The sequence below is a fragment of the Electrophorus electricus genome, chromosome 7 (genome assembly GCF_013358815.1).
Source record: "Electrophorus electricus isolate fEleEle1 chromosome 7, fEleEle1.pri, whole genome shotgun sequence".
NCBI lineage: Eukaryota > Metazoa > Chordata > Actinopteri > Gymnotiformes > Gymnotidae > Electrophorus > Electrophorus electricus.
The window spans coordinates 9,840,096-9,860,996 of NC_049541.1; the positions used below are offsets into that span (position 1 = coordinate 9,840,096).

The window sequence follows — 20,901 nt, forward strand, 5'->3', positions numbered from 1 at the left end:
TAAGTCTGGATGTGGAGCTCTGTAGCTGCATCTCATGCTCTGTGTGGGTTTCTTCTTAAAAGCACACTGACATTTGGAATTGAAGGTGATTGAACTTTGGGTGTTTCATGAGAGCAGGGAGGAGAGAGATGTCTCAGACAGAAAGGTCAGGACTGGGGAGATGGGGGAGGGAGAAGAGAGGAGGCACCTAGAACATCAGGCAAGGTCTCAGAGTTTCAGAGAGAAACGCTCTGTAGTAGAAAGGTGCTGGAGAAGACTGAATTAGGGTAGTGGACCATTCAGAAAGCTTCGGAGTGCTGGACTACACATCTCATCCCTTACTCTTAGAGACTAAGAATAGTTTTAGTAGTAGTAATAATAATAACGAACAACAATCACTACTACTACTACTACTACTAATATTATTATTATTATTAGTAGTAGTAGTAGTAGTAGTAGTAGTAGTAGCAGTATTATTAATTGCTGCTGTTGATAGGCTGAGAACATGTTCGTTTTCCTTCCTGTTTTTTTTGGAATGATGTCTTATCCGGGTGATTTATACTGGTTTTGGTTTTAATGAGCATTTGTAATGGAAGACGTGGTGTTGGAGAAGAAATGTACCCAATTTCTCATTTATCCCAAATGTAATCAATCAACCCAGACATGTTTTGTAACTGATATTTCCTTTCTAGCTTTGCACCAGAACTTTAAATCATCTAGCACTTTCCTCAGAGTGGTCCTGACTATCTTACAGAAGGCCTGCCTCTCTTCATACAGCTGAACCGAGATGACAAACCCCAGAACACCAACAGTGTCCAGCTACATGGTGAAGGTTTGCTTACTTCATAGATTTCTGTCGTACAGCACCCCAAGTGTAGCTTAGTCCAATACTTGCATGTAAGGGGTTTGAGTACTTTCTAGTTAAATTGGCTTCACAGTCCTGGTGCAAAGTTAATAAAGAAAACACTGTTCATCAAAGTAGCCCAACATGGATGTAAACTAGATCTGGGTTGATTGTAAAATGGTAAACTTCATGCTGGCTGAACTGTTCTTTTAACGCCGGGAGGTAACGGCAGGGTTGAGCCGGTGCTGACCACACTGTGAACACGGTGGTGACATTAGCGCTTCTCTGGGCCTTCCCAAAAAACACCAATGTTACATTTCCACAGAGCGCTGAGTGTGTGCGTGTGTGTGTACAGCTGATCTTAGTAAAGACCAGTGTTGCATATGCAAGAATTTTACAGTAAGAAGGAAACACCAAAGCCGTTACATACACGCCCCCGTCCCCAGACAAACACCCCCCCCCCCCCCACACCCCCGCCCACACACCCCCACACTTACCTTCTCCAGCTCCTCAATCCTCCTCTCTAGACCGGCATTTGCAGAGGCAGCGTGGCGGCCATGGCTCTGACGATGCCTGTTACCACCCAAATCATCCTCACTGAAACGTATGCAAATGAACGCATGCGCACACACACACACAGGCACACACAAAAACAAACACACTCTTTAATAAATCTGTATGTTCTGACAAGGTGTGTAGGTATAAATACCAATTTCCCTAAGCCTGTCCCTAGCTGCAACTGGAGTAATCAAAATCAAATGTTTTTAGTCTGTCACTTTAGTTTACCTTGCCGGACCATTTGTTGGTCCTAACAAGGTAGGTTATTCCTGCATAGTCAGAACCTTTGTCCTAAAAATGTCACACACACACACACAAACTTAAGTATGCATTTAAACTACCATATAACCTCACACCAACAATGCACTGCAAGGCACTAATGGTGGCTAATGCACCTGCCTACACAGAAAAACAACTTCAGCCAAACAACATCTAATTTTTGCATACTAGAACAAGCAGAAAAAAGATGGGAAGGACATGTTCAGTCCGTGGCTCACTCAGAGTACTTCACACCGCTAACGGGTGAGTTCTCAAAGAATGTGAACAAATGAATAAATGAATGCATGGGGAAATGGGCGGGGGGGGGGGGGGGGGTATGTTTAAGCCTTTTCAAAAAGAAAGCAAAGAATCAGCCCTCTCTGACCCCTGTAGCGCCTCACTCCTACATCGCACTAACCGCCTTGGGGGGCAACAGCGCGTGATTCCCTCAGCTCTTTTGGCAGGATGAGGAGATCATCCTTAAAGGCACTGAGGGGACAGGATGAAGGGATCAGCCTTAAAGGCACTGGGGCATGGACGCTTGCGTTCGTCAATGGCAGGCACTGGAGCTGTAACTCATTTATGAGAGAAGGGAGACAGGAGCTTCAGAGGAACGCATGTCAAAACATCCCAAAAAATCCAAACAAACCAACCATCATCTTCGTTTTCTTCCTCTCCGGTTTCTCTCTCTCTCACTGCCACTCCCTCGCTCTCAATCTCAAGCCCTCTTCTTCCCTTGTAAGGACTGACTCTGCTACTGGTAGGTGCCTGTGGAGGTAGGACTAGCCAAGCTTACCTGAAAGACTGGACCCAGAGACGATCATTTAGTCCATCAGTACCAGCGACACTAATCCCAAATGCATTCTGATCCCCGAGTCACCCTTTTACCCCACGGCACACAGTGTAAACAGCTGACGTACATTAGAAGCATTGTGAAGTGCCCACCGTGAGTTTACCTCCAAACTTTTTTCAGGATCTGCAACAGCTCACCCTAGATCAGTTCCTAATCGTTGTGTGTGTTGAGACTTACTAGGAAGTAAGAACAGCTTTGCGCAATAGCCAATGAGAGCCAATATGAAAGGAAACTGTCAGGGAAGGAGGTCAGAACAGCAATCACTGTTCTGATTAAAACACAACAGAACGTTTGTTATGTCTGAAATGAGAGTACCTCTTCAACAGGCCAGAACTGGTGCAGGAGGAAAAACAGGCAGTTTGTAAAATCACAAAAACCCCACAAAATCCATATCATGGCACTGTGTCACACTGGGACTCTCACTAGTGTGTCATACACACCACGCGCGGCTGTTCCCCGCCAGCGCAGGCAGTAGAAGTGTAATGTGTACTGTGTGGAAGTGCCGGAATGGACTTAGTATTCATTAGGTGCACATCTCTTCCAGGCAGGTCTCTCTGCACTAGTGAGTCGACTCATGGTTGCTCTCGGCCTCTTTAATGAATGACCTGCTGGAGTTGGAAGGATCACTGACACCTGGAAGCAGTTTGTATTATATATAAATGCATATAAATTCACATGTACTGTATGCATTTATAGTATATATGAATAATGACGGTATAAGACTCAGTAGTGAACTTGCCAGTCGGTACAACTAGTAGTGGGTGAGGTGAGTGAGTTATGTAGGTGAGGTGAGTGAGGAGTTATGGAGGTTACTTGGCACAGCTTAATCCAAGTTCAAGCACCTGCTAAAGCATCTGTCTCGCACGCATTCTCTCTCTCTCTCTCTCCCTCTCAAACGCAGACCACAATAACCACAGATTTTTCAGCCATCAGAGAGTAAAGGTTCTTCCTGCATTGCTTTCATCATTATTTTAATCAGTCATCATTCATTATTATTTCCAAGGGCAGTGTTACTGAGACAAATCTGGTGGGCAGTGAGTGCTACAACATAAGCAGCTGTGCAGAGACAGGGCTGATCAGAGGCTCCACGGGTTTATGTTCTTAAACCTCGGGCCTCTGTTCACTCTGGAGCAGGTGAAAAACACCCCACATCTGCTACAAACGGAACAGGAAAATTTCCCCAGACAGGCCAGCAGACTGAGGCCTCTGGGTGGGCTAATATCTGTGGCCGATGCTGTTCCACACCCTGTCCCTTTAATGTTTAAAAAACAATTCCCAGACAAATCTCTGCCAGCCAGCAGGCTCGGTGCCGGGAGGAAAGGGGATGAGCAGAAAAACGAGTGCGCGAGCGCTTGGGACGATGGGCTCGGCTGGAGCCGGGCGCCCCCCGGTTTGATGAGACGGCCACGAAGGAGCACAGGGTGGACCGTGGCTGATGTGCACCGGGAGAACAGAGCAGATGTGCAATTGGAATGTTCATGTCCTGGGAGTGTAAGACTCACTCAGTAGCATTAGCCTCCTGCACGGAGGACAACAGAATGGGAATGGTATGGTCCCAGAGAAAGTACGGGGGAAGAGGTGTGTTTGTGTGTGTGTGTGCGTGTGTGTGTGTGTGTGTGCGTGCACAGGTGTATGCCACATGTATTTAAAAGAGAAAAAAAAAACAGATAGAAAGAAAGGGTTATGAACATGTGCCAACGAGTGAAAAAAGTCATTTTCCAGCAGGTTTGAAGACGGACAGATGGCAAAGCGTAGGTGTGTGAGAAAGTATGAGGGAAAAAAAATCTCGCTCATATCATATCAGTAACTCAAGTCTATACAAATGATTACATACAACAACAGGTTTGGTCTCTGGAACCAATGATTACAATTTCGTTCATAGCAATATATTATTTACAGTAATACACAACCAATAGATCGTAATTACACATGCTCTAATTACAAACAGCAGGCTGATCTAACACATACCAGTAAATCACAGCTTTGTTTTTCACTGTGTCCAATGTCCCAAACCTCTCCTGTTTCACAGCTGTTGCTGAGTGAATAATACACTATATGCCGACCCACTGTAGCAGTGAATACGTACGCAATGCTTGAAACTGTAAACGCGAAGACTCAAGTCACGTCAACTGCTACCTCACACCCTTACCCAATTACACTACATTCAGGGATAAATGAACCTAAATGAATAAATGAATTTTTAATAGACTGGCCATACAGGCAAATGTGATCTTGTCAGCAGATACACTACAGAAAAGAGCCTGCCCAATATCCTCTTCACAGCCTGGGGGTGTCTACGCTTGGCGTTATGGACGGACGGATCTCCTGGGAACGTTCTAACGCACACATGCTCTGAAGTACCTGCTGGTTAGTGTGGTTACTGCCATCCTTCATATAAGACGGCACATTAAGCAAAATTACATTCACTACCAACACCTGGTAGTAGAAGCAGAATCCATAAGCAAATGACTTCTGTAATGGGCAAGGCAGAGGCAGAGGAAAGACACAGTTTCCCCAGACACCCAGACGTGCTCCGAGTGCAGTGGAGACATTCCTATTTTCACGTCGAGTGTGCGTGTGTGTGGGGAGTGGTGTTCTTCAAAAGACCCACATATTGTACACATTTCATCTTTTTCTTATGCCATTTTATTGTTCCGCTCTCTGCTATTACAATTAATAAACTAATAAAATAATAAAACATGTTAACACCAGAACCACCACCAACAATAGATAAACTCAAACATCCAGGGCGCTCTGGGCACTCACCGCAGTTTTGTCCGCTACACCACTTCTCACCTCAGTTACCCCTCTGCCAATCTGGATGTCCACACCAGTGCTCATAAGACTGTTGGCGTGATTCCCCTGGCCATTCTAACCACAGTAGCACCGACACCCTTGCACATGTCCAGCCCAATACTACTGAGTCTCCAGTGACCACCCCAAGCCCCATACGAGAGTGCACACAATCTTTATGTCATGTGCACGACACAGACGGACTTCGCACCGAGAGTCAGAGGGACGTGCCTTATGACGGTAAATCTCCACTGAAGCATGGTGTTTGAAAAGCGAGAAAAAACTGGATGTTCGGGACCGAGGGAGTCAGACAGAGGCCATTACAGGCATGCGATCACTTCAGAAACTTTAAATTGAGCTGGAACAGCAGTTCTGACAAAAGAAGCCTTTACCTTAGTTTTCTGAGGTAACCCCTGAAAAGGGACCGCCTTCAGGTTTAGGGGAAATGGGTACTAGTGGCTATTTTAAAGGGTACTAGCTTTCAATGGCCAAGGACAAGGAGACACATTCATTCACTCACTTTCACGCTTGTCCATACACATATCGCATTAGAACAAACAAAGCATGGCTTACCCCTTGTGACGACCACTGCCAGATCTTGGAGTCTCCTGTGGGGACAGAGGAAAAGCAATGTTAAAAAGCACAACTTTTAAAAAATCTTTAATTTTTTTTGCTAAACTGAACACACACATGCATGCATGCCGCGCATGCACGCAGACACACATTTTTCATATTGTTCTTTCAGCAGTTCATCCTTCGTCTTTCAGACACACTGGAAAAAAAAGTTGCATTCACAGACAGCTCCAAACAGAGCCCTGTGATTCTTCCCAAGCTCGATCAAAACAAGGTCCATCACCATGATTTAGGCTCCCTTCAACAGAGCGTGCCGCCTCCACCTAGCCTAGGGGTCACTGACACTCACTCTCAGGCTTTAGAAAGCGAAGACAGATGGACCTCTCTGCGGAATGGGTTCTCCACACGCCCTGGGACTACCAGGCCTCGTGAAGCGGAGTGGTTTTGTGCTGGAACTGACCCGGAGCAGTCGACCCAAAACGTTTTACTCACTCTCGACAGCGCCGTAAGAAATGCGTTTTCGGTCTGCGTGACAGAGAAATGAAAACGTTCTTTCCCTTAGTGCTAACGGACAGGGGCCTTCGTGTGAGAGTTTGATCTTGGCTGAGGCGCTTGTCCAAAAGAGATCCGTGCAGCATGGGGTTTTTGAAGCCCCATGTTTGTTATCCAGCCAAAACAGAACTCGAATGGGACTTGCCCTGTTTCAGAAGCACCACAGGAGTTCAGCACGGTTTCCCTCTCTTGCCGGCGATGATAAGCGTTTAAGATATTTCAGTAATGGCTTTAGGCAGCAGCCACTGACTCCCTCCCACGGAACTGGCCTGGAACAGCCTCTGCAGTTTGGGCAGTATCTTAAGGTCCGTGCTGTGAACAGATCCAGCACAATTCCGAGTGGAGAGCAGCATTTATGATGGTAAAACCCAAATCTGGAAAGTTCTTTGACACCAGTGCAGCTACTGAAGAGGAGCCACAATCCCTGCCAAACAGCTGTACATATAAAGTGTTTATGCGGGCAACAGTTGCACATATAAAGTGTTACCAAACGGCTGCATGACGGGCCACCAGGAAATCTCCACGGTTCTGTTTTTTGGTGACAAGGCAGCAACACAGAAAAATATTCGGCTAGCGCTTATTTGCTGGGCAGGTCTCTGGAGTGAAAGCCAAAGAAAGCATTCTGGGTGCGGGGGGTCACGGGAGCACGGCAGCCAGCGAGGGGTTAACGCTGCCGGCGCAGGCTTTCGTGCAGGCTCTGCATGGAGCCAGGCGGAGCTACTCGCTTTTTGCACGCTTTCGTTCTGCTGACAGCCTGCACAACACCCAGCGCTTCAAACCTCGCAGCACTCTTGAATAAAGCAGCCAGGAGATAGCACAAAGAACAGGCTGGGAAAACAGGCGGACTTCATCTGCTCCAGGTGGGAGAGAACAACACGCCTATCCCAAACGGATAGGAATGGATGTCGAGTGAGAAGCAGGGCACCAATGGTGAGCCCCCTCAGCTTAGAACGGTTCCTTTTTTGGTCGCTGAAGTTGTGTGTCGCTGGCCACAATTCTCACGCAATCTTTGAAATGTTGCAAATTGGTTTAACTGATCTCTCCACCTTTCTGTCTGCTTAGATTGTTTGATTTGCGGCCAGCGAAGGCAGCCAAGTCAATGCATTTCAATTTCAAAAGGACAAACCTATCAGGAGGAGTGTGTGTGTGTGCGCACACACTGGCTGTCCCTGCACGCATGCGCATGACTGTTCCAGTGTGTATTATTCATGGCAAATCTCTTCTCATAAATCATATGCACATTTCATACCAAAAAAAAAAAAAAAAAGAAAGAAATTCTGAGGTGTTTGTGATCTGCCAGCCTTTGTGATTCTGACAGCCCATTAAATTTTAAAATCCCAGAAGGCAAAAGCCTAATGCAAGTCCAACAATAGAGCTGCTCAGGTATTCCATAGCATTGCCGATGTGCCCTGAATTCCCCATCTTTCCGGCTAATCCGATAAACACGGAGCTCCGTCTGAAGTAAGAAGCCCATCCTCGTCCTCTGCAAGGCTCAGCCATAACAAGGGAAGGTTAAGAACCGCACATGGACCAAATAATGAACAAATCCAACACAAATGACTCATTTTCTCCAATCAAACCAACAATGCTTGGAACCCCGCCCACTCCTGATAACTGTGTTTTACCATGGAGTCAGTTGTCTTTCTGAGAATTACAGTCTGTCTGCATCTAATCCATCTAAACTGTGATGAGGGTCAACTCTCTGGGCGTGTGGGGAAATCCTCAAAGCCAATTATAAATGTTGGGAAGTGAAAAGGTGCTAATTAAAAATGCAAATGAGGGCAATCGGGTGTAGCGAGACACTGATGTGGTTGGGCAGCTGCAGCAGGAGCACTCAGGGAGGTGGATAACACTTAGAATCTTGAAAGCCATGAAGTGGGAGCGAAACCTGGGCTGAACCGGGGGCCATGGGCCACTCCAGCAGGAGAGGATTCTCTGGAATGTTCCAGAAGGTTCCCATTTAGCCCAGGAGCACTGGCCTTGTACAGCAGAAGGAGAAGGGCTCTGAGAAAGCTGGTTAAAGAGAAGCAGACGGAGGAAGCAGGAGAGGCCTCAAACTGATCAGTACTTCATTACAGAAAGAGGAAATGCGCGCAAACACACACACAGCACCTGAAAAGGATTTTCAGTGAAGGGTCCTGCAACTTCAAGTCTGTTTATGCATTTTAAAAAGCTTTCATCATCCAGCCTTCCTCGTTTTCCCAGTTAAAGCAGGTGGCAGAGGTTCTGCTCAACTCCATATGGATGACGCACAGAGCGAAGGGCTTTTATCTGCTTCCGGACTCAATGCCTAGAAACACAGCTCCTTATGGCCTGCACACTCAGGCCAAGACAAGGGCAGTCCAGCCTCAGACTGGCACTGCACAGCAAGTGACAGGCACAGAGAGACAAACAGAGAGACAGACAGACGGACGCAGAGAGAGAGAGAGACAGACAAAAACAGAGAGAGAGAGAGAGAGACAGACAGAGCACCAGCCCAGTGCAAATGTGAAGTGTTTTCCATACCCATAAACCCCAACCCTAAGCCTACACTGGTCAATGAAAAACACCACCCACACACCTTATGAAAGTGAATGCAGAAGTAAAGAGAAAGTCTACAGTAAAACAGTACACACAAGTGGCTGGAAGTCTGATCCAACAACCCAGTAACCCACAGATATTGGCATGTAATACTAAGAGTATTTGTTCAACAGCTGATAAGGTGAGGACCTTTCGGAAAGCAAACACAGTGGCGGCTTGTTTGCGTGTTTCTAGAAGCGTTCTTTCTGTGTTTATGAACAACCCAGGCAGATTGGCAGTTCATTAACGTCGTTTCTTAGAAGCCCGACTGATGTATTTAGATGACAAACTGGACAACAGAAACAAGCCTTTTGGAAGCATGTTCATGGGCCAAAACATTTGAGGGGCTGCTTTTCATTTTAAATGCTACGGCGCTACAAATCACTTCCTCAGCCTAAATGAGATCCGAGCAGAGCAAGCCCAGGTCTTTCAGCACAGCTGCTACTGCATGAGCTCCTTCTCAGCGACTGAACCATTTCTTCTGCATTTCACCCTGACCTCCCACTGCTCCACTGTTAACACCTGCAGCTGGCTGTTGCGCTCCTCGTCGGCCTGTGCCTCCTCTAGGATGGCTGTGGTCGTTCTGTGGTTGCGGTCCTGTGCACATATGACATGCTAACTGTGTCGTGTGATAGAATATATGAAGAGGGTCACAAACTGTGGAAGAGAGCTTTAAACGAGGGTGTAAATAACACCAACCATAACTTATTCATTATTATTCTTCTTCAACAGCTACACATGCCGGTTGATTCCAATAGCCATACTAGCAACTACCAGTTTCATATACTTGAACAATAACGTCTCAATCACGGACTGAATGTGGGGTAATGATGGAATATAACAGATGTCCTCTCTGTGTCTTGATGGGAGCGACGGGCAGGCAAAGCGAGACCAGATTAAATTAGCATGACGAGAGGACGGCGACTTCCAGGGTGCTGCGTGAGAGCGGGAGCCGCCTATCCAGTGTGTTGACCGGATGAGTGGTGGAGACTGGGCTGGTTTTTTGTTTTGTTTTTAAACAAGATAAATGAAGTAATTACAAGAAAGCCTGAAGCAAATGCCACGGTTGCTGCACCAAAGAAAGACAAACCAGACAGGCCTCAGGATGAGTGTTTAATAGGAAGCATATCTGGGCTGAGTAGCAGAAAGGCTAGGGGTGTGTCATGCTGCTTTGTCTTGGATGAGGCATTTGCAGATGCCTGGACTGTTACAGTGTTGAATTCTGTTGCTGTAGTATGGTTGGATTTTCGGTGGCCAACAGTGCCTCTGTTTGGCAGTACCTCTAACCCCTCTGGAGGAAGAGCCTAGAACTGTAATCTCATATCATTCTCACAAACCTACGCACAAGCACGCACACACAATGAATGAACCAAGAAACAGTCAGTCCCTTTTTCCCTCATAGACACCCCCCCCCCCCCCCCCCCCCCCCAAAAAAAAAAACAAAAAAACACAACAAATGAACCACTAAGATACCTGTATTGAAGTGTCAGAGGTCATGGACTCGTTCTGGGCCGTGTTGAGCTGTGTGAGAGCTTCCTCCTTCTTCCTCTCCTTCTCCCCTCCATCATCATCATCCAGTTCATCCAAACTCTGCAGGGAGAGAAGAGCGTTCCTCAGGTCAAACAGCTCACCCCTGGGCCCTGCTCCAAGACTACTCCATACACAACATGTCAAACTGCGATTACATTACCAAACACAACAGTGACTCTTATATCCACATTAAGATGTCACATTAATCGTGTTATTAGAATTGAAAACAGCCGCACTTGTCATGCTGTGTGTAGACACTATTCATAAAAAAAACGGAAACGTCGGAGATCGACTAAATAACGGAATGGATTTCAACAACTGGCAGAGAGCCAGTACCAGAGTGCGAGTTCCTCTTCTTTCCCCAGACGTAAGCACGCACGCGGCCATGCGGCCAGCCTGACCTCTGACCTCACAGGGCCGGGCACACACACTGCAGACTGCTCCCGAGCTGGATCTGAGAAAGCACGTGGATGCCGCACACAACCGCTGCAGAACATTCACGCGCGCAGATCTCATGGGGTTGAGGGGGATTAGTACTGCTGGTCCCCACCCTCTCTCACAGTCAGGCTAACGGGGGCATGCTGGGACTGCCAACAAACAGCACACTGGTCGCCTACGAACCGTGGACCACTGCAAAATCAATGGAGCGGCACAGCTACCACCCGTCACACACTGCCCCCTGGTGGTCTGGAGGTTAATAAACGCTGCTTGCACTTGCATGGGAGAAAGACTGCACACGCACAGGCAAACCCCCCCCACCACCACACATCTGCTTCTCACCAATTGTACATGCTACTGGACCAAAGAGCGTCTCATTAACAGTTCCCACAGAAACAGCTCCTGTAAGAGCAGGGTTAGAGCTGCATGTACAGGAGGCAGATGCTGGTGGCTGAGCCCTGACAGAAACAGCCTTAAAAGGCTAAAAAGGAACGTGACAATTTGTGAAGACTTTCCTGCCACCCGCTTTATCAGCTACTCATGGGAATGGGTCGAATTCTGCCTCTCTCTCTTCTGCACGTGCACATACACACATGCGCACGCACACGTACACACAGTGACGCGCACACAGAGAGAGAGAGAGAGAGAGAGAGCGCACCCTCCCTCCCTGTGGAGAAGTAAACACACTCCACGGTCCTCTGGACAGCTGAGAGCCTCTGTGCAGTTTTGTGCCCAATCCACATCTCATGTGTTCAGAGCCTATCATAGTACAGTCAGAGATCCCAACACGCCACTGTAGATCAGGACGCCTGGGCGCAATGCAGCGTCTTTGGGTGACCTGCGAAAACTGAACTTTGCTAATCATTATGGGGGCAACTAAGCAGGTTTGTTATTGCCTTTAAATAACCACGGACAGCTGGCTAACGAGGGTCAGCCCAACAGACACGGGCCAGCCCGGATGACTCAACACACTGCTCTGGGATCAGTGCTAAAGCAGGCAGGAAGCAGGCGGAGTGTGGGGTCGAGCAGGTCACTATGGGAGGAGGATGGGACCATCCTGGTGGAGGAGGGCGAGAGATGAGGGGAGGAGGAGAGAGAGACAGAGAGGATCGATAAATGAACGACTCCAAATTCCTTCCCTTTCCTGTTTACACACAGAGACGCTGTTTTGGTTGACATGACCGCTGGCGTGTCAAACCCAGTTAGGGTCCATCCTCTACATCAGATCCACGGTGTCAGGGGGGCTGGGAACAGCCTTGGTCACCAGGGAGACTAAAACATCTAAGGACATGAGCTTGGAGAGGAGAGTGGGTGTGGGACGCCAGACCTCACTGTGGATGCGTCGTGGGCTTAATTTCAGCGAGACCCAGAGGAACGGCGGTGCCTACCTGACAGCTTACCCGACAGCTTCCCTGACGATGTGATGTCTATAGTGGAGTGAGCTTGCAGGGCCCCATGTGAAACACTAAACGTCTAACTAAAGTGATCTCATCCTGTGTATAATTACACAGATCTGTAGCTTGCATACAAAAAGGATCTCTTTTCTAAGGTACAAGTGACATAAATCCTTACATTCTCACAACTGACATGGCCTTCACCATCTGAGCCACGGCTCAGAGCACAATGGCTATACCTTGCAATATATCATCAACATGCTTTCAGAACTCATCAACATTTAGCATTAGGAAGCTACTTTAGCACCCAATACAGAAATTATAATCCTAAATTCGTGCGTTTTCATGGAGCTGTGACTCCTGCTGTCGGAACCCTTTCACCAACACACTAGATTTTACGTTTGGCATATTCCAAGCTGGCAATAGCTGTTCAATTTCAGGCCAGCCAATCAGCAGTGCAGGTACCCACTACAGCCGGCAAGGGGGCGCTCTAGAGGGCTCCTCATGCCTGCTTTCTCCTCTCGGTCCTGGGTTTTATGATGATGCGGATTATTATGATGTGCGCCATGTCTCCTGGAATCATACATGCAAGTAAGAAAAACACTAAAAAGGGAGATAGGAAAGGAGAAACAATGCGTGTGTGTGTGCGCACGCATGCATGCTGTCTTTTAATCATCACAGCAGGAACAATGAGATATGGTTTAATAACAGCCCAGCGACGTTCAAGCTCCCTACTTGACCCAGAAGGCAGACCCTGGTTCTATCTGTATACTGCTCGCGCTGCAGCTCTGAATCAAGCACCACACTGACGCCTGTCATTTTTCAGCTTCATAAGGTCACACCAGGGTGTTATGCCACATTTACTTTAATATAGGTTGTATCTCCAGAAAGGCCACCTCAAACTCACACAGATGGACATGCACCCACCCACGAGCATACACACGCCCCCCATACGCTCACGAGCATGCCCCCAAGCGCACACTCACTCCCCCACACACCCACGGGCACGCACACACACTCCCCCACACACCCACGGGCACGCACACTCACTCCCCCACACACCCACGGGCACGCACACTCACTCCCCCACACACCCACGGGCACACACACTCCCACGGGCACACACCCACCCACGGGCACACACCCACCCACGGGCACACACACACCCACGGGCACACACACACCCACGGGCACACACACCCACCCACACACACCCACGGGCACACACCCACGGGCACACACACACCCACGGGCACACACCCACACCCACGGGCACACACCCACACACGCTCCCCCACACACCCAGGGACACACCCACGAGCGCACACACTCCCTGGCAGAGGCAGATGGACAGCTCTTTGGCTATTAAATGTTGATGCGTAAACCTCAGTCTTGTAACCACAGTCTTCTCTCGCCTGCTTCTCCGAACAGATTCATCACCCCGTCATTTTCTTGCTTCTTTTCTGTTCCCCTTGATTTAAATTATTATTTTATTCTTGCTCCCCAACCCTCCCCAAGTCCTGGAAATGCGGAAATTATTCCGTGGTAAGCGGATGTGGAATTCCGGCTAAAAATACACCAACACAGGAGACTACAGAGGACTTTTCCTCTGCGTTTGAAATCAGCATGGCGGATAAAGCAGCCTGGAGAAAGACCAGGCCCTGCACTAAACGAGCTCCACCGCGACGGTGCGATGCAGCCGTCAGCGTTAAACAGCTGCCAGTGGCCTAGCGGTGCCTCCTCCTGCCCTGCTCAGATCAGACACATTTCATTTTAACAAGGCAGCAGAAAAACAAATCTGCCCAAAACAGCTATATGTGCAATCACTGTTTAACTGCACCTCCAACCGCAGTGATCGCTGAAGACTGTGGGCCACTGGGTAATGTAGTTCTGTTTAGAAGTGACAGCTGCAGAGTGAGTGACACTGAGTGACAGTGAGTGACGGCATTCGGAGGCAGCAGCGAGCCCGTAGCTGGAGCGGTGGTGCTTAAGCAACCGGATTCATCCGGAGCACAGTCTGGACTGTCTTTGTGAGCATGTGGGAACGCTCCCAGCACTCAAGGGGAATGGGTGCGTGAGCCTTCAGCTCACTGGCTGTGTTCGGAAGACTTGGAGGAATGTTTGTGGAGGCTCGAGGAAGTGCTCGGCCACAGCTCTCGCGCGGCTTTCCTAAAATGGAAGCTTTCGCTCCCAAATATTTGCGGCGAGCTGCTAAAACCTTTCCAAACGGCCCCGTAAATCTCCAGGCTGAGAGGAGGGCACGTGCTGCCTGGCAACGCCCAGCGGCAGCCACAACAGGCCAGTTTCCTCTTCCCCACAAGGCTAGATCCCGAGGGGCAGATCTCCGCGAGGCCGGAGAGGGTGACCATTGAATACTGCTGCTGCAAACTCGAAGTGCTTTTTATTTATTTAAGCGATAATAAAGGGATAATATGCGTTAATGAAACAACGTTACTACAAATTAAGCAAAGTGTGATGAAAAGATCCAAATCAGCCATGCATAAGGCTTGCGATGTTTGTCCTTAATCCGCGTTTAAAAAGGTTGCATTTGGTAATTTTCTCAAGAACACCATCTCGGAGTTCGGAAGCTGCAGGTGAAACATCAAGTGGATGAGGGAGAGCATGAGAAATGAGAGGAGGACTTCATACACCACGCTGTTCCAAATGGCCGTGATGGACAGGTGGCGCGCCACGCTGCAATCTCACATTAAAACAACACAACCCCCCTGAAATTATATGAAATTTGCTGATCACAGGAGCCACTGTGTAATTTTCCAGTCATATGGAGGATGGACTAATTATATGCTTCTGCCTCTAATTTCTAATGGCCATTTCGCTGGGTACTGTTTAGCTGAATTTATCATGATGAAGATGAATAATATTGGAATATGAATAAATAACTTCTGTGAAGCTACAGACAGTAGGCAAGTGGTCCCAAGCAAAATGATGTGTGTACACACACACACACACACACACACACACACACACACACAAAGTGTAAACAGATCCAACTCCTTCATTACAGCTCTGTTCTGTACACATTTCTCCTCGCTTAACCCATCTAAGACTACAGTGGCACTGCTACGGTGGCGCGACTACAGTAAATCATCCGTGTCCCTTTCCCTCTTATTAGAGCAGTAAGACGAGGCCAGCTGGGGTCGATCTTTGCGAGGAAGGGGCCAGCATGCCAAGTGATGATATTATTGTTATTGTACGTTTTACAGCGTTCCCATGTGTAAATAAAGCGGCTCCGCCACACAGCCTCAGTGTGAGACTAGTGCCAGAAGAGTAACCACAGCAGAGGGCACTTAAACCTCGGGGCTGTTCTCTGGTGTTTGGCTCAGGAGGACAGGACAGCGCTCATCTCCCACACCTTTGAAGAACGTGTTCGAGGACGGAGACAATATGACTATATACTGTTACTACTAAAAAGAAACAAATCTGCATTACGTTAATAGTCACCGGCAAAGCCTTAAGGTGACAGTTAAATACTGGGCAGCATTGATTTGACCAGCCAGATTAAAAAAAAAACAGATATTAGAAGGTTTATTTGCCCATTACAGCCTTCTGCAATGTCAATACAGCAAAGTCCAGTAGTGGTAATAGTTAACACATGATCGTGCGGTAGCTGGCAGCCGATGTGGGCTTTTTAAGAGCTAATGCCAAAAGGTTGATGTGTAGAGATTTAGTGTAATTTGTAAACTGTTACCGTTTTATTAAATATATAACTTACACAATAGACCGACACTCAGAGTCTAAAATCTAGCATGAAAAAAGAGACTGCTGAGAGATGAGCCGTTCTTCACTACCAATGGCACATCTACTTTTCTAACCCAATACAGTATTACTGTCCATAATGCAACCCTGAACCCATATGGACCGCAGGAGAACTGGCATATCACTTCTAAATCATACGCCAAGATATTTCAAACTCCTTAGAAACTTTCCATGTGCAGTACGAATGGTGTGCCGGCAGCCTCAAGGCCATCAAGCTCTTAACCAACAAACAGGAACCCGCTGAGGGAGAGCTAGAGACAGCCTGGCCCACAGTAAAAAGAAAACCACCTCGATGGCAGCTTCAGACCTCGGTATCAGACTAAACCTCTTACACAACTGCTCGTGTGCGCCACCAGCACCAGAACTCTCTGTTTAATTCACACAAATCTTACAAGAAGCACCCCAATCCAAACTTTCAGCCAGATACGCTGAACATCTGCTTCATCAAACCAAAGCAAAAACATAACCGGGGGGCAGGTCGAGGAGTCCGATGGGAAAGACTGCCAAGGTACGCAGCCTGAGACGGAGCAAACCGCTATGACAGAGCTCCTCGGTGCCAAGCATGGGTCACTGATGGTGAAGCGTCCTCCGCCAAGGGGCAGGAAGCAGCTCGCTTGTTTTGTCTGACCTCAAATCTTCCTTTGTTTGGGGTGGGTTTTTTGGGTTTTTTGGCCAGTGGTGACACACGTTTCCTCAGATTTCAGCTGTGCTTGTGGGGGGAGCGCGGGGTGCGAAGCCCTCCAGCTCGGCTCCTGCTTGGCTGAACCTACTGCGCTACTGTGAGGGGCCAAAACCAGTGGGAGCTTGTACAGACCAGCCACAGTCACAGTTAGCCATTCAGCGGGGGCTTATCCAGAAGCCCAAACCGAAAACAAAGTAGAAAAAGATTTATACACTACAGAGTCGTATCCTAAATGAGAGCGATGATGCATTATACAAGCACCAAAGTACAATAAGATCAACACAGACTTATTTTTGCAAAGAACAACTTCCTCGCCAGCTCCCGGAGCTCTACAGCCAGAGCGCAGCCACTGATCAACACTGAAGCCGCGCGATGCAGGGGAAGGGAGAGTCAACGCTCAGTGTGTGTCCATGCCAGGGTTTCTGAAGCGCCAAGGTTTGGGGGCAGTGCAGTACTGAGCCCCTGAAATTATCTAAAACAATGATAAGAGTTTTGTAACAGATCCTTGCTGGCACAAGGAGATTTTGGAGTGATCCCATAGCCATATTTTTCCTAACTTTCTGACTCTGACACACTCTCTCTGCGAGAGAGAGAGAGAGAGAGAGAGAGAGAGAATGGAGTTCATGTAAAGTTCAGCCAGGCTGAGGTACAACCTTGTCATGACTGAAAAGAGCAACTAATACATCTGTCTCTCTTTCTCTCGCTCGTTCTTTTCTTCCTCTCCTCTAATCTCATCTTTTTCCATTCCACCTCTTGCGGCATACCTCCCTCGTTCTTTCGCTGTCCCTTTGACCTCGTGACAGCCACTCTCCTCGGTCCTGCAGCCAGGCATCTCCCGTAGGTCCAGTCGCCCCGAGACGCAAGTCGTCCCTGGGCAGCCCGCTGCAGCGCATGATGGCATCACCGTGACAACGTGCAACTCCATGCCCTGATTAACCTGCTGTGAGCACTGACCGCACTGCCAGGATGCTGCGCCGACCAGAAACCACAACGCCGTGCCAGCGACGGGGAGCGAGGGAGAAAGATAGAGACTGGGCAAAGTTTCAGAGACAGAAAAGGATTCATTTGCCAAAAGGTGTTGAATGGGTGGGAAACAGAGATGACCCCTAGCAGCGGGTGTTCCTGTCCGGGTCCGTCAGGCCAACAAGCCCCTTGTGATGCTTAAAGAAAAGGAAACATTTATCCTGACATTGTTTGTGTTTTTCTACCAGAACAAACTGTCTGCTCGAGAAGTGTGTGAAGTGCATCTGAGAGCACAGCCTTCCCACCTGAAGGCCTTTTAACATCTACTGGCTGTCAGTAGGCTCAGTCTGGCATGCTTGCACGTGTCAATTAAATGCCAGTGTCAGGGAACAGGGAAACAGCACAGCGTTCAACAGAGTCCGACATATACTAAAGAAGAGTTTACTTACTCGCCACCCCTGATGGAATTTAGACTCCATATCTGATGGTGAGAGTAAGACAACACACACACACACACGATCAAGGATGCTAAAGTAAACATCCTGCACTTTACTCATGTGTATATATACACACACACACACACACACACACACACACACACACAACAAGTCTGCCACGTTGAGCACTTCCTTCTACGCAAGTCATAAGGTTAGCTTGTGACCATGTCATACATTGTAAGTGCGTGGGTTTGGTGTTCATGGTTAAACACTGATATACGCCAACATGCCAAATGTAATGGGAAAGCAGTATATAAATGACCTAGTGGCATCACCTCAGGGCATGGCTTAGGAACACACACCCCTGTGTAAGTTGTGAGGTGCGATCTTGTGAATGAGGCTGAACCCTGGCCAGCATGGCGATGATGTGAATTATTAGAACTCGAACGAGGCATGAGAGTGGGTGCCAGACGGTGAAGTTGTGCGGGCATTTAACCTTCCTCAGTGTCGTGTGTACCGGGTATGCATCATAGAAGGGATCACCACCCACAGCGGACAGCACAGTGGCCTCCCACAGGTGCTTAAAGATCGTGACTGGCAGCGGCTGGATAGAATTGTCCGTGCAAACAGACAAGTGACTCTGGCAGAGGTCACGTCCACATTTAATGCAGGAGGTCCTATACACATATCCCTCAGGACAGTGCAGAGAGGGAGCAGAAGACCGACCAGACTGGGTTATCAACACCACGCCACCGGGGCCTCACCTGGGCTAGGTTACCAAACGGACCAGTTGTTTCAGGCTAATGGGAGGGTTTGTGTCCCAGATCCTATGAAGCCATGGACCCCAGAGGCCAGTGGTGGTTCCATCCTAGTGTGGAGTGGATCCACTGGTGGGTGCCTCAACACGTCATTGGTGCCCGCCATGTTTCACAGCTTGATGCCCCTTTGCGGCCCTTCGTGGACTTCATGTACCCCCAGAGTGAGGGGGTATTCCAGCATGATAAGGAGCCATGGCAGAGGCTGTTACAATTAAAGCTACACAACTTCTAGATTTCTCTTTCTCTAAAGACGAAACTTCACATAAGCAGACATTCTGTCATTCTGTAAATTAGTAAATAAATAAACTCAGTAGTCCAGGTAAGGGTAACACAGATAAGTGTCAAAATACAAAAAACTAACAGTTACATTATTCATTACTTGGCGTACTAAAGTTACAGGCATTAATGTAATCAGAGATAGAATCTAAATGATGTCTAACTGATTTTTTTTTTAACTGCATGCTGCTCATCTCATCTCAAAGCTCATAGAAAAAACAAGCTCAGATTTTTATTCAGCACATTGAGAACACGGGCACCAATTACCCCACAGCAGCAATGGGTTCAAGATATTTTACTGCAGATTCAGTAAGACAAAAAATTAAGACCCACTATTCTCTAATAGTCTCTAATACTAATGCAGAAGTTTCTCCTACTCCAATCAACACAGAGGTGATGGGATCAGAGGAGTATCTATGCTTCTCCTGAAAGCGAAGCTTTCTGGAGTAACTGGCTCTCAACATTCCTAAAGTCATCGCTCGGCACTGGATATGTTCCTCAGTCTCGCATATTAACAGCATTGGAATCACTGAATAAGAAACCAGATCTTGATTCCAGTTTGTTTTTTGCCAAAGGCCAAATATCAGATCTCTTATCTTAGATCTTAGAAAAGGCTGTAGCCAGACATGGGTCATACCCCATCTAAACGACTGGGAACCAGTTCCCGGCATACAGGAAAGCGACGTTTATTCTCCCAGTAGTCCGTGTTGTCAGAGCACTGCTCTCCAGTCAGACATATTAAATCTTGGGACAACAAGAACAGTCAATTATCGAGGAGATAGTGAAAGCTGGATAGAACACAGCAGCCAAAGTAGCGACAAGAACCTGGACTACACTGAGCACGGCTCTTTGCACACTTAACTCCCCGTTACCTCTCGCTGCTGTGCTGAGCCCTAGCGCACTGCCCCCTGCTGGCTGACTGCGTTATGCTCCTTCACATCTTTCTGCACTGGTAAGGTTACTCCTGCTAGGTCGGCTGCACCCAACACCTGCTTACTGATGGAATATTCACTTCTAAATCAGCTGACCAAGCCAATTAGAAATGTACAATCATAATTTAGCATATTACCTTTAACCCTAACTTACTTTGCATCACTCAACCCATTTATTACTAATATATATATACATATACATATATACATACACACACATATACACACACACACATGAAAAAGTGTTTGCCACCTTCCTGATATCTTATTTTTTGCATGCTTGTCACACTTAAATGTTTCAGATCAAACAAATGTAAATATTAGACAAAGAGAACACAAAGTAAACACAAAATGCAGTTTTTAAATGAAGTTTTTTATTATTAAGGGAAAACAAATCCAAACCTACATGGCCCTGTGTGAAAAGTGAATTTTGTTTGCTTCAAAACCTGGAAGACTTGCTGTGGTAAATGGAACCATGAATTCTGCTGTCTACCAAAAAATCCTGAAGGAGAATGTCAGACCATCTGTTCGTGACCTCAAGCTGAAGCACACTTGGGTTCTGCAGCAGGACAATGATCCAAAACACACCAGCAAGTCCACCTCTAAAAGAAAAACAAAATGAAGACTTTGGAGTGGCCTAGTCAAAGTCCTGACCTGAATCTAACTGAGATGCTGTGGCATGATC

General features: G+C 47.6%; 1 protein-coding gene across 2 annotated transcripts in view; it reads right to left on the reverse strand.

The window, feature by feature from the left end:
* pawr (PRKC, apoptosis, WT1, regulator) overlaps positions 1-20,901 on the reverse strand; it is a 49,549-nt gene that overhangs the window by 4,090 nt on the left and 24,558 nt on the right. For both annotated transcript variants that reach the window (XM_035528721.1, XM_035528720.1), the window contains exons 3-5: positions 10,443-10,559; positions 5,859-5,893; positions 1,321-1,420 (exon numbers count right to left, since the gene is read on the reverse strand). In XM_035528721.1, coding sequence (XP_035384614.1) covers positions 1,321-1,420; positions 5,859-5,893; positions 10,443-10,559 — 252 coding nt within the window. The remainder of the gene's footprint in view (positions 1-1,320; positions 1,421-5,858; positions 5,894-10,442; positions 10,560-20,901) is intronic.